The 13,018-nt window shown below is 48.9% G+C and overlaps 1 protein-coding gene across 1 annotated transcript in view; it reads right to left on the bottom strand.

Annotated features, from left to right (window-relative positions):
* The window catches only part of IFT122 (intraflagellar transport 122), a 91,803-nt gene that overhangs the window by 50,439 nt on the left and 28,346 nt on the right, over nt 1–13,018 (bottom strand). Inside the window, exons 12-16 of the mRNA XM_088450236.1 lie at nt 12,217–12,354; nt 9,919–10,083; nt 8,738–8,935; nt 7,388–7,528; nt 5,727–5,780 (exon numbers count right to left, since the gene is read on the bottom strand). Of these exons, the coding sequence (XP_088306362.1) occupies nt 5,727–5,780; nt 7,388–7,528; nt 8,738–8,935; nt 9,919–10,083; nt 12,217–12,354 (696 nt within the window). The remainder of the gene's footprint in view (nt 1–5,726; nt 5,781–7,387; nt 7,529–8,737; nt 8,936–9,918; nt 10,084–12,216; nt 12,355–13,018) is intronic.

Genomic DNA, 13,018 nt, shown 5'->3' with positions numbered 1-13,018 from the left:
TAGGGAGCACTGTGAGTCAGGTGCAGGGTGAGTATAGGGAGCACTGTGAGTCAGGTGCACGGTGAGTATAGGGAGCACTGTGAGTCAGGTGCACGGTGAGTATAGGGAGCACTGTGAGTCAGATGCAGAGTGAGTATAGGGAGCACTGTGAGTCAGATGCAGAGTGAGTATAGGGAGCACTGTGAGTCAGATGCAGAGTGAGTATAGGGAGCACTGTGAGTCAGGTGCAGGGTGAGTATAGGGAGCACTGTGAGTCAGGTGCAGGGTGAGTATAGGGAGCACTGTGAGTCAGGTGCAGGATGAGTATAGGGAGCACTGTGAGTCAGGTGCAGGGTGAGTATAGGGAGCACTGTGAGTCAGGTGCATGGTGAGTATAGGGAGCACTGTGAGTCAGGTGCAGGGTGAGTATAGGGAGCACTGTGAGTCAGATGCAGAGTGAGTATAGGGAGCACTGTGAGTCAGGTGCAGGATGAGTATAGGGAGCACTGTGAGTCAGGTGCAGGATGAGTATAGGGAGCACTGTGAGTCAGGTGCAGGGTGAGTATAGGGAGCACTGTGAGCCAGGTCCTAAGGTGAGTATAGGGAGCACTGTGAGTCAGGTGCAGGATGAGTATAGGGAGCACTGTGAGTCAGGTGCAGGGTGAGTATAGGGAGCACTGTGAGTCAGGTGCAGGGTGAGTATAGGGAGCACTGTGAGTCAGGTGCAGGATGAGTATAGGGATCACTGTGAGTCAGGTGCAGGGTGAGTATAGGCAGCACTGTGAGTCTCAGGTCCTAAGGTGAGTATAGGGAGCACTGTGAGTCAGGTTCAGGGTGAGTATAGGGAGCACTGTGAGTCTCAGGTCCTAAGGTGAGTATAGGGAGCACTGTGAGTCAGGTTCAGGGTGAGTATAGGGAGCACTGTGAGTCTCAGGTCCTAAGGTGAGTATAGGGAGCACTGTGAGTCAGGTCCTGAGGTGAGTATAAGGAGCACTGTGAGTCAGGTGCAGGGTGAGTATAGGGAGCACTGTGAGTCAGGTGCAGGATGAGTATAGGGAGCACTGTGAGTCAGATGCAGAGTGAGTATAGGGAGCACTGTGAGTCAGATGCAGAGTGAGTATAGGGAGCACTGTGAGTCAGGTGCAGGGTGAGTATAGGGAGCACTGTGAGTCAGGTGCAGGGTGAGTATAGGGAGCACTGTGAGTCAGGTGCAGGGTGAGTATAGGGAGCACTGTGAGTCAGATGCAGAGTGAGTACAGGGAGCACTGTGAGTCAGGTGCAGGATGAGTACAGGGAGCACTGTGAGTCAGGTGCAGGGTGAGTATAGGGAGCACTGTGAGTCAGGTCCTAAGGTGAGTATAGGGAGCACTGTGAGTTAGGTGCGGGGTGAGTATAGGGAGCACTGTGAGTCAGGTGCAGGGTGAGTATAGGGAGCACTGTGAGTCAGGTGCAGGGTGAGTATAGGGAGCACTGTGAGTCAGGTGCAGGGTGAGTATAGGGAGCACTGTGAGTCAGGTGCAGGGTGAGTATAGGGAGCACTGTGAGTCAGGTGCAGGGTGAGTATAGGGAGCACTGTGAGTCAGGTGCAGGGTGAGTATAGGGAGCACTGTGAGTCAGGTGCAGGGTGAGTATAGGGAGCACTGTGAGTCAGGTGCAGGGTGAGTATAGGGAGCACTGTGAGTCAGGTGCAGGGTGAGTATAGGGAGCACTGTGAGTCAGGTGCAGGGTGAGTATAGGGAGCACTGTGAGTCAGGTGCAGGGTAAGTATAGGGAGCACTGTGAGTCAGATGCAGAGTGAGTATAGGGAGCACTGTGAGTCAGGTGCAGGGTGAGTATAGGGAGCACTGTGAGTCAGGTGCAGGGTGAGTATAGGGAGCACTGTGAGTCAGGTGCAGGGTGAGTATAGGGAGCACTGTGAGTCAGGTGCAGGGTGAGTATAGGGAGCACTGTGAGTCAGGTGCAGGGTGAGTATAGGGAGCACTGTGAGTCAGGTGCAGGGTGAGTATAGGGAGCACTGTGAGTCAGGTGCAGGGTGAGTATAGGGAGCACTGTGAGTCAGGTGCAGGGTAAGTATAGGGAGCACTGTGAGTCAGATGCAGAGTGAGTATAGGGAGCACTGTGAGTCAGGTGCAGGGTGAGTATAGGGAGCACTGTGAGTCAGACGCAGAGTGAGTATAGGGAGCACTGTGAGTCAGATGCAGAGTGAGTATAGGGAGCACTGTGAGCCAGGTCCTAAGGTGAGTATAGGGAGCACTGTGAGTCAGGTGCAGGGTGAGTATAGGGAGCACTGTGAGCCAGGTCCTAAGGTGAATATAAGGAGCACTGCGAGTCAGGTGCAGGGTGAGTATAGGGAGCACTGTGAGTCAGGTGCAGGGTGAGTATAGGGAGCACTGTGAGTCAGATGCAGAGTGAGTATAGGGAGCACTGTGAGCCAGGTCCTAAGGTGAATATAAGGAGCACTGTGAGCCAGATGCAGAGTGAGTATAGGGAGCACTTTGAGTCAGGTGCAGGGTGAGTATAGGGAGCTCTGTGAGCCAGGTGCAGGGTGAGTATAGGGAGCACTGTGAGTCAGGTGCAGGGTGAGTATAGGGAGCACTGTGAGCCAGGTGCAGAGTGAGTGGGGTGATGACAGGAACCAGACTGGATTTAGTGACTTCCTGAATCTACTGCAGATCTGTCTACACCAGTTATTACCTTTTACACTGGCCGGGGGATCTGCGCTACATTATATAACAATGCACAGAAGGACTCTTTGGTAGTGAAATCACTTTTTTAGCATTCTGTTACTCTCCAGCTGTTGTCGTACTACAATTCCCAGCATGCATAATAATAAGGGACAGGAACTGCATTCTAAATCTGTTTCCAAAAATCCTCCAATGGTACAAAAAAATAAAATTAAAAATGATGGGAAACAACTCAATCTGCCTCCTTCTCTCACTACCATTAGGAATAACAGATATGGACTGCAAATCGAGAAATCATTTTCTTTCTATACAAAATGACAGTTTGTCCGTAAAAAAGTTGTTTGATATATTGTCCAGGGTGAAATGTTAGTTCATAGCAACAGGTCCGCTGTGTATTTCCTCCAGATCGCAGCTTAATACAGGAGCAGTCCGGAAATCAGCCAAAACAAATGTCAGATTACAGGAAATATACATTTATAATGCAAAATGATGTCACTGAGCTGAACCTGCCAACGAACAGGCAGAGGAAGGAAAAGGAAAAATGTGCAGAGTAATTTGTCCTCTCCCAGTCCCCCCCCTGTCCCCCCCTGTCCCCCCCTCCGTCTCCCGGAGACACAATGAACTCGGGACTTTAGGGGTAAGTCAACATTGTTCTGCAGACACAATAGAGGGGTGGTCTGGGGACTCAGAGACTGCTGGACAGCTGCGCGGCTTTTGCATTTTAATTAAAAAAGTTATTGGAGGATTCATGCTGCATTTTTTTTATCCAAAGACCAGAAAATGTGATGAATTGGTGTCTTGGTACCTATCAAGGGCCTACGTGACTCCTTGCTGAGGCCGGGACAGAGGCGGGGGAAAGGGACTCTAACTGTGGAACAACACCTCAATGTCATGCCCATGGTGATATCTGTTACGGTCTCTCAATGTACCCACTTCCTCTGCAGGCCAAATCAACGGATAAGGTGTATGCTGAAGGAGAAGAGTCTCACTACCTCCTGCAACCTGTACTAAATACATTGCATTATCTATCATTCTTACGCAGACATAGCAAACATATCATACAATTCTATCCAATGTGCAAACCAAAGCTGAGCGGTGTCATATCTTATTAGATGCTAGCGGTCATGGTGAGAGACACAGGTGAAAGCCAGAAAGCCGATGCCGGCACCCCGCGGGTCCCATCGGTAACGAGGTCGGTACACACTAGACATTGTCTAGTGTGTACCGTCCTTTAACCACCTGTAGGACACAGAGCTCTGTAAATGGACACTTTATACACTACACTGGCCATGATTTTTTTTCTCGTTTAACTATTTTGCAGTTTAATCTGAATTATTAGTCCCTCTTGTGGATAAAAAATAAAAAAAATCTGCATTTATAAATAAACGTACGGTGATGGAGCACCTTGTGGCACCATATAAAGGATATATAATATATATATATAGTGCAGAAAAAGGGTTTATTCTTGTGCTACTTCTCGCTGGAGAGGCACCATAGAAGCTGGGTTGCCCCACATCTTGGTATGAGCCTTCATTGGTGCCTTAAGGCAGGAGATGTTGTACAGGGAATCGGTATGTGTGACTGCCGGACGTGTGGCCGGCGGTTGAAATCCTGACGCCGGCAGCCCGATGGGTGAAGATCCCAACAGCGAAGATAATTATGCTATCCCTACCCCCCCGCCTAACCCTCCATTAGGGGTGCCTAACCCTAACTTCCCCCTAGTGCCTAACCCTAACCTCCCCCCAGGGGTGCCTAAACCTAACCCCCCCTTCCCGCACCCTAAACCTTTCAAGGGGGTTGCCTAACCCTAACCTCCCCCCGTGGGTGCCTAACCCTAACCCCCCCTTACATAGCCTATCCCTCCCGGGGGGGTGCCTAACCCTAACCTCCCCCCGGGGGTGCCTAACCCTAACCCTCCCTTGCTGTAGCCTAACCCTCCCGGGGGGTGCCTAACCCTAAGTCCCCCTGGGAGTCCCTAAACCTAACCCTACCCTCCCGCGGCTAAGAGGTCCCGACGCCCGGCTTACCTTCGTTGGGTATGCTGGGATTTCGGGGGGTGGATAATGATAGGCGTCGGGATTTCGCCGCCTATTATTAGTCCCATTCCAGGATTAGACAGTCGGGAAGCCGGCAGTCGGCATTCCGACTGGCGGCTTCCTGTCTACATACCGTTTTACGGATTAGATTGTCTGGCGGTAACCCAGCTCCTGAGTGCCATATTGTTAGAGAAAACCCAGTGTAATCCTCATGCGGGACATAACGTTCTGCAAATCATCACTGACAAGGACTTACCACTAATTCTTAAAGCTCTAGGAGGTTCCTGCAGCCCAGTAGCCATGTTATACAGGGTTGTACGCTAATACAAACGCATTTGCGAATTGTGCCGCTTAGCAATTACTAAAATATGCTAATGCATCAGCCGGTGGAATTTGTATCGAGACGCATACCGGAGGCCTCGCAGCTGGCCGCACCTGCGTACACAAACGCAGCATTGGAGGCAGAGCCTCAAAACATCTTCAGCCCGAGTAAGTCTATGGCCACTCAGGATGGAGCGGTAACTGAGCCGCTGGAGCTTTGTTCTCTGCGTGCGCGATCACAGACGCTGGCTAGTACCCGTCCAGGAAAGTGCCCCGACCCGCCTGCGTTTTGGACGGAACTCCCTGTAACCACCCACAAAACGGTCTCTTCCTGTCGATCAATTGCGAGTGAATCCTCACGGCGAGCGCGATCGCAATTCATTCGCAGCGCGAGTGCGCAATGCGGCTGTGACTCATGAGCAGACCACCGATAATCACTCAATTGCGCGAACACTGGAATATCGTTCACCTCTGAATCAGGCCCATAACAAAACAGCCGCCATCTTGCATTAAAATTGGTCACGAGCATTTAACACCTCACCACATGGCGCTGCTACACACAGGCGGACGGGCAATTCTGTCTTGTTTTGGGGGATCTACAATACTCAAGAACCATCTGCGTTCGTTAAAGCGTCAAACTGAACCTTATACCTGTAAAGACGCAATGATAACACAGGACGAGTCACTCAGTGTATTTGCTGATTACCTCAATACTGTTGATTAGTTCCAGGTAGCGAAGATCTCGCACTCGTATAAAAGCCTGAAACAAGCAATAAAAGAGATGATTAGACAATAATACTAATAGAACTGCCCAGGGTATATACTGCTTCTATAAAAAGGTGCTTGTGAACTACAACTCCCAGCATGCTCACTGTATAGTATGATGTGCTCTTTCTATTCAGTCCTGTCGCTGAGTATCTCCACATTAGATAAAGGAAAATACAGCAGCTCCTAGGGCCTGACCCTGAGTCACACGCAAGGCCAAGATTTGCGCAAATGGTTGATGTTTTTTTAAATGCACATATGTCTAAGGGCCTAATTCAGCAATTCACGCTAGTGCACTGCTGAACGCAGATTCCCGATGTTTGGGAATCTGTGCAGACGCCAGACCCGTCTGCGAGCCCGCACGTTAACTGGCAGCAGACTGTCAGTGACTGACAGTCTGCTGCCATTTGGGGGCGGGGAGGGGGCGGCGATACCCTCCGTTTCCGGAAAACTGAGGTGTGTTACCGCCGTTGCGGGGGAGGAAAGAAGCCAGGATCTCCGTCGGCTGACGGGAGATTTCCTGGCCTCTTCCTCTAAACTGCGGTGGTCGGCTGCAGGACCCCATGGGTCACTGCAGCCGGCCGATGGTACGAAGATTATCCGATGCTGCGTTGGACAACGTAGCTCGGATGAGTAATGCACAGGAGACGTGATGCCATCTGCTGCATTACCATATCTGCAAGGATCGCAATTGCAAAGCTGCCTGCGTGCATACTTCCTATATTTATAGCCTGCGTGCCTACATCATCCATCTATAGCCTGCGTGCATACATCATATATCTATAGCCTGCGTGCATACATCATATATCTACAGCCTGCGTGCACACATCATATATCTATAGCCTGTGTGCATACATCATCTATCTATAGCCTGCGTGCATACATCATCTATCTATAGCCTGCGTGCATACATCATCTATCTATAGCCTGCGTGCATACATCATCTATCTATAGCCTGCGTGCATACATCATCTATCTATAGCCTGCGTGCATACATCATCTATCTATAGCCTGCGTGCATACATCATCTATCTATCTATAGCCTGCGTGTATACATCATCTATCTATAGCCTGCGTGCATACATCATCTATCTATAGCCTGCGTGCATACATCATCTATCTATAGCCTGCGTGCATACATCATCTATCTATAGCCTGCGTGCATACATCATCTATCTATAGCCTGCATCATATCTATAGCCTGCGTGCATACATCATATATCTATAGACTGCGTGCAGAATCGTGTAGAACTATCTTCCAGTTACCGATCAGAGCAAGATATGAATTTTAGTTTGAATAAAGTCATTATAAAATCATACATCAACACTTGCAGTATGTGTCTGTTTTTAGAATTAAAGTTTAAATATGTGGTGTTTAATAACGTAGAGTATGTAATGATGTGTTACAGCATCAGTGTAATCTGTGATACAGGACAGTGCAATGTGTCTGTCAGCACTTTTACATGCTCCGAGACAGGATGACCCTCTGAATTACAGGACATGCCTGAGACCCTCCACTTGGGAATAAAGGTTACACAAACAGGATGTGTTGCTGCTTGGTCTGACATGATGTGATCTGTCTAACAGGAAACAGCTTGTCACCTTCTTAGCGGTCTCAAAGTCCAGTCCTTCCAACGCCTCCATGGCCAGCTCCTTCCAGTCCAGGTCAGTGACCCCCAGGCAGGCGATCTGATAGGCTTCTCGGAACATCTTCCTCTCTAGGTACTGGTACATGGGAGCAGACTGCAGGGTGCACCCGGGACAGGTCAGGGTAAGAAGTCTGAATTACTACATGGCACTAAGCAGTACAGATATCGCGGTCTCTCTCTACTGTCATTACTGTGAATAGCAGTTATCATTAACAGGCAATATCAATGTTAATAAGGGTGTAACTATATTTCAATGCTACTTTAAAACAGAATGAAAGTGACCAGTGGCGGCTCCAGCACAGTCGAGAAATTCAAATAGGGGAGTCGCACCAACTGTCACTCTATATGCTGCCAAACATCTGTGGCAGTTGGTGCGACTCCACTATTTGAATTTTGAACCGCGCTGCAGCCACCACTGAAAGTGACATCACTAATAGTGAACCAATGTTTCTAAGAATGAAGCCTATCACTTCATTAGGAATCCATGTATCAGTGAGGTCACTGGTTCCTAGTAAACTGATTGGCTGCAGTCCTGTAAATAATGTGAGGTTACAAATAACCTTCTAGCATTTAGGTCATACGTCTCTTACACAAAGGTGATGACAATATACATGTGTCCTCATATACTGTTCCTGCAGTTGCGCTAAACAGCCCCTCTCACTGCGCCAGGTGCCGTGGCAAGTCTGCATACGCGAGCGTATTTGCTGCCCAAAAATGCGTCTTAGACGCAATGTGACGCAATTGTATATCTGTGTGCGACAGTCTGTTCTTATACGAAGTGCTACGGTGTCAGACTCAGGGGGGTATACAATTAGCTGTGGTAATTTACCGCGGCTAATTACCTCGCCCGGGGCTATCCAATTAGCCCCGAAGTCAGCCTGACGCCAGTACTTTTTTTTTCGGGACCTGATGTGTCCCGAAAAATAATCCACGATAACCGCCGTTTTTTCAGCTGAAAAAAGGTGAAAACACATAGGTGCCGCGATAAGCTCGCGGACCTATGTGTTTTCGGTAGAACTATCCTATTATTTCGACCAACATAATAGGATAGGGTGAAAAAAACATTGGCGATAATCTGCGAAAAATCCCCGTTTTTCGCCGATCGCGGGGGTCAATTAGCGCCCGAACAATGTTCGGGGCTAATTGAATACGGCTCTCAGTCGCACTCAGATATACAAGTGTCACATATCAAATTAATCAGTTCAGTCTCCTGGTGTGGGTCTGCACTTTAGTAAATACACTGCCTACTGTCCATATCATTATATATATATATGATCTGAGCAGCAGCAAGCCGTCCGATTACCTGGGGCACATCTACGGAAGACATGGAGTAGACATGCAGGCAGAATATCTTAGAGCCGTTGTATCCCACTACAAAGCCCTGGAGCTTCTGCTGGTGCACAGGGAAGTTACTGGCTTTAATGTTCAGGTATCCGCCTCCCGAGAAACACAGCATGTCCTCGCACTGTGTGTTCCAGGCCACGCTGTTAGCATTGGGCTCCTGAGTGGGAGAGAAAGACATTCTATTACTGCTGTACAGACCGGTTGTGGTGGATCTATACTATAAGCCTCTGGCTGGCAGGGCAATGCTGTGGCCGGGGACAGAGATGAGGTTCACTAGTGACTGCAGCAGTATGAGGAGAAGGAGAAGCTTAGGGCACCACAAAGCAACGTTCCAGGACATGGGGCCTTATTCAGACCCGCTCACGAGCGCATAGCGCTTGCAAGCGGGTCGATGGTGGGCCAAGCCCCGTAGCGAGTGAGAAATCACTCGCTCCGAGGCTCTCAACAAAACGGGGCGGCTGTCGATGTCAGTCAACAGCTCGCCCCGTTTTGTAGGCGGGGAGGGGGTTGGCTGAACAAATGGAGGCGTTCCCGGAGGAATGCCTGCCGTTTGTGGGCGGCCCTACTGACATCACGGGTGATGTCAGTAGTGGACTTCCTGCTCTATTAGAGCAGGAAGTCCGCTCGGGCTTGCGAGGAGACCCTGTGGAAGGGTCTCAGGTCTCGCAAGCCCGAGTGGACTTCCTGCTCTAATAGAAATAGGTCTCCTCGTAGCGGTGGGTGGGCACCCACAGCTTTGCGAGTGGACAGGAAAAGAATAAAAAATAAATTCCTCCATGCCCTGATTCAGAGCGTGCGCTCGCAAATAGCGAGCGCCTCTGAATCAGGCCCATAGAGGCTACTGCTGTCTCTCAGTCTTGACACCGAGGTGACAAGGAATGGAAATTAAATCTAACGGCACAAAACCCTGTGCCCATATCCTATAAAGGGCACTTGGAAAAAGCTGCCATGGACAGGCGTTTATAGGGACAGTTCTTCTTCCAGTGCCCTGCCTCTGAGAGAAAGGAGCTTACCCACCATCCGTGCCCCCCTACCACAGAATTATAATGACGGAATTACATGGGGGACATCTCCTTTAATGATCTTATTCTGCCACTTGTCATGAAATCGGGATAAACGGAGACAATCCTCACTCCTGACCTGGAATAACAAGTCCTTGGTTGTGATATCATACACGAGACACGTGTTGTTCTCGTCCACCACGGCCAGCTTGTTGCGGCTGGCGCTCATGTCCAAGCACCGCACGGATGTCGCCTGTTTGAGCAGGGTGATGGCAAAGAGGTTGTCCACAAAGATCTTTAGGATCTGAATGACGGAAGAGTTACAGACAATGACAATACACAATAAGATAAGTCTACTCGCTTCCTACACTTGCACCATAGGGACATTTCCGCAAAGCTAATCCTTATTTATCTCATAATGGTTCTATGTATTAGGGGCCCGATTCAGTACCGATCGCAGCTGCGATTTCGCACGGAACACTCTAGTGAAAATATACTAATGCCTCCCAAAGCTCAGCCGACATAAAGCCGCCCACTGCTGCCTTCCCATATCCATCCAGTGTCGCTCTTTTGCGTAAACATCAGTACCATCTGCGCACCTCGACCAGACACGCAGCATTTACAAGTCTGACCAGCCGCAGACGCTAGAAGTCTCCGCGCACGCAGTGAGCTCTCCTGCTGCCTATGCATTCGCAGTGGCTATGCCCAAGTTGCAGCGTTCAAACGGAGAGACACGCCTGCGTTCTTCCAAACCCCCCCCGCCGTCACCATCCCCCAAATGCTGACAACCTGTCACTCACTTTGCGTTGGACTCATCTGTGGGTCCTTGGTCGCAGTGCGATCACTGCGCACGCACACTGCGGCTGATACGATAGCAAACAATTGTGCGATGTACATCCGTAGTTGCACTTGGTACTGAATAAGGCCCTAAATATGTTAAATGCTCTTAAATGACCTATATGGTATTGACCAGTGAGCAACACCCACTGCTATACCTAATTATTGCTTTATACTAATATACATCTATTATGTGTAGAAGAATTGGTGATAGAACACAGACTCTAATCTCAGGAGCGCTAACGTCAGCACATGAAATGGGCAGCGATGACAGTGACAGTGACCTGCCCGTCCTCTAGCTGTGGCATATCGATTTATATGGCCGATTACAATATGAATTACAGAAGGAGCCAGTCGCTTATGGTACACAGATAATTCATGACCCAGCATGAGAGGGAAATAAGAGAGACTTTAATCAGCATTAACAATAAGGGGCAACAAGGTCACCTGGTGACTATATACATTAACGGAACCTGCAGAGGACAGGAGAGTGGGGACACATTATAGGGGCCCCGGGGAGGCTAGAACGGAGGCTGAACAATGAGGGGAATTTAATGTAGAAAGACCAATAAACTGAGCTTTTATGGGAAACACCAAGCAAGCGAGCCCCAGGAACTCCTGTTATTAGGCTGGGAAGTTAGACCCATTGTTACAGCGTAGAATGTAAGGTCACTGCAATACATATAGCATCGGATGACGGAACCACTGGCAGTGACAAGTGTTATTATGTGCAGCGCTGCAGGTGGGGATCCTGTATTCACTGTTGCCTGGGGTCACCTCTAAAAAATTCCCACCTACAGACTGACTACAATGGGGCAAAGGAGGGAATCATCTGGGAACTGCGGAGGGACAAACTACAGGAAGATGGGAAAAGGATGCATTAAAGGAAATAATAACACACAGAAAGCGGTCTTAGGGACAAACATTAATGTGAAAAGCAGGCGTGTTATTTAAAACTAGACAATGTAAGAGACATAATGTATCTCGCCTCTCAGTAATATTTATTTTCAGAAACTTTATGCAGAATTGATGACAAGAGGCATAAATAAGCTCATAGCGCCACCAAGTGGTCAAAATACAATATTTAAAAAAGGGCATCTCCACCTTCAGCATGGAATTCAATGAAGGGACAAATCGGCCCGAATTAAGGGCAGCGGGATCTCTATTGGGTAGCGAGCACTTTTGTGCGATTCGGGCGGCCAGGCAGAGGGCGTGAGACGGGATACCGATGCTGGTGTTTAAATGCTGCGGCAACAGCACATCGCACCCTTCGCCGGCAATTTAATTCTTTATGTAAAAGAAATATGCCCTGTAAGTATAGCGAATAGGGGTAACTCTGCCCCCCTTATTTAAAATCAAGAACAGTTTTGCTCCATCTCCTGCGAGTCGTCCATAGCTTCCGCAGATCTCCATATTAGGATGGCCAGAGTCTTCCAGCGCAAAGGGCTGCGGCCCGATCTGTTCGACTAACCCCAAGTGCTTATATCATTATTGAGAAGTAACTTGTAGCAAAAAAACAGCAATATAGATCAATAACATGAATCCCAGTAATCAGGACATTGCCATGGTCTGTACGATGTAAGAGGAGGAAAACCATTACCTGCCCATTCTTCAGCCCCACTAGCAGGCCTTCTCTTCCAGACGGTCCCCCAATCACCTTGATGTACCGTATTAGAGACTCCATCATCCATTCCCGCTCTTTCACGCCTTTAAAGGACAAGCACTGCAGGCGCTTCTCCTGGGTCATTGGAGAGAATATTCCCTAGTCAGTAATGGGCACAAGACACACAGGACCTAGGACAGCCTGATCTAAAGGACCTGCCCATGCTGGTGCACTGAGCGGAAGTCGTACAGAACAGTAAGTGACACTTACAGGGGAATTCAATTAGCCCAGATAAATTATCGGGGGCCGAGGCCATTGAATTAGGCTCCCTTTTTCTCTAGATACCTGTGTTAACGCCTGTTAAATGAACGTGTTAACGTGCATTAACACAGGTTATCGGGCGTTAACACCTGGAATCTGCGAAAAGTTCACAGATTCGGGTGTTAAGTGGCTGTTATCCCCCCGATAACAGCACATTTATCGGGGATTTCTTTTCGGGGCTCATGAGACCTGAAAAGAAATCCCTGTTAAGTGGGGCTAAGTGAATATCCCCCGGCGATCAATTAGTCTGCGGTAAATGACAGCGGCTGATTGATTCTGCCCCTTAGTAGTGATGAGGAAGCAAAGCCTGTGCTGGTGGAGGATTGTTCCTGGGCTTCTAGCAGTAAGGTAGCTCTAAGAAAAGAAAAAAAACACAACTTATACGGGTATCACACCATTTCTATGCTGGAGATTTAAAAGCCTACATGAAAAGACCGCAGCGAATAAGTGCCAACGACAATTGTTGTTACGTTTTGTA

Source organism: Taudactylus pleione, unplaced genomic scaffold, assembly GCF_031769625.1.
Source record: "Taudactylus pleione unplaced genomic scaffold, aTauple2 ptg000512l, whole genome shotgun sequence".
NCBI lineage: Eukaryota > Metazoa > Chordata > Amphibia > Anura > Myobatrachidae > Taudactylus > Taudactylus pleione.
The sequence above is the reverse complement of the archived record's forward strand: the minus strand, read 5'-3'. Positions and strand labels throughout refer to the sequence as shown.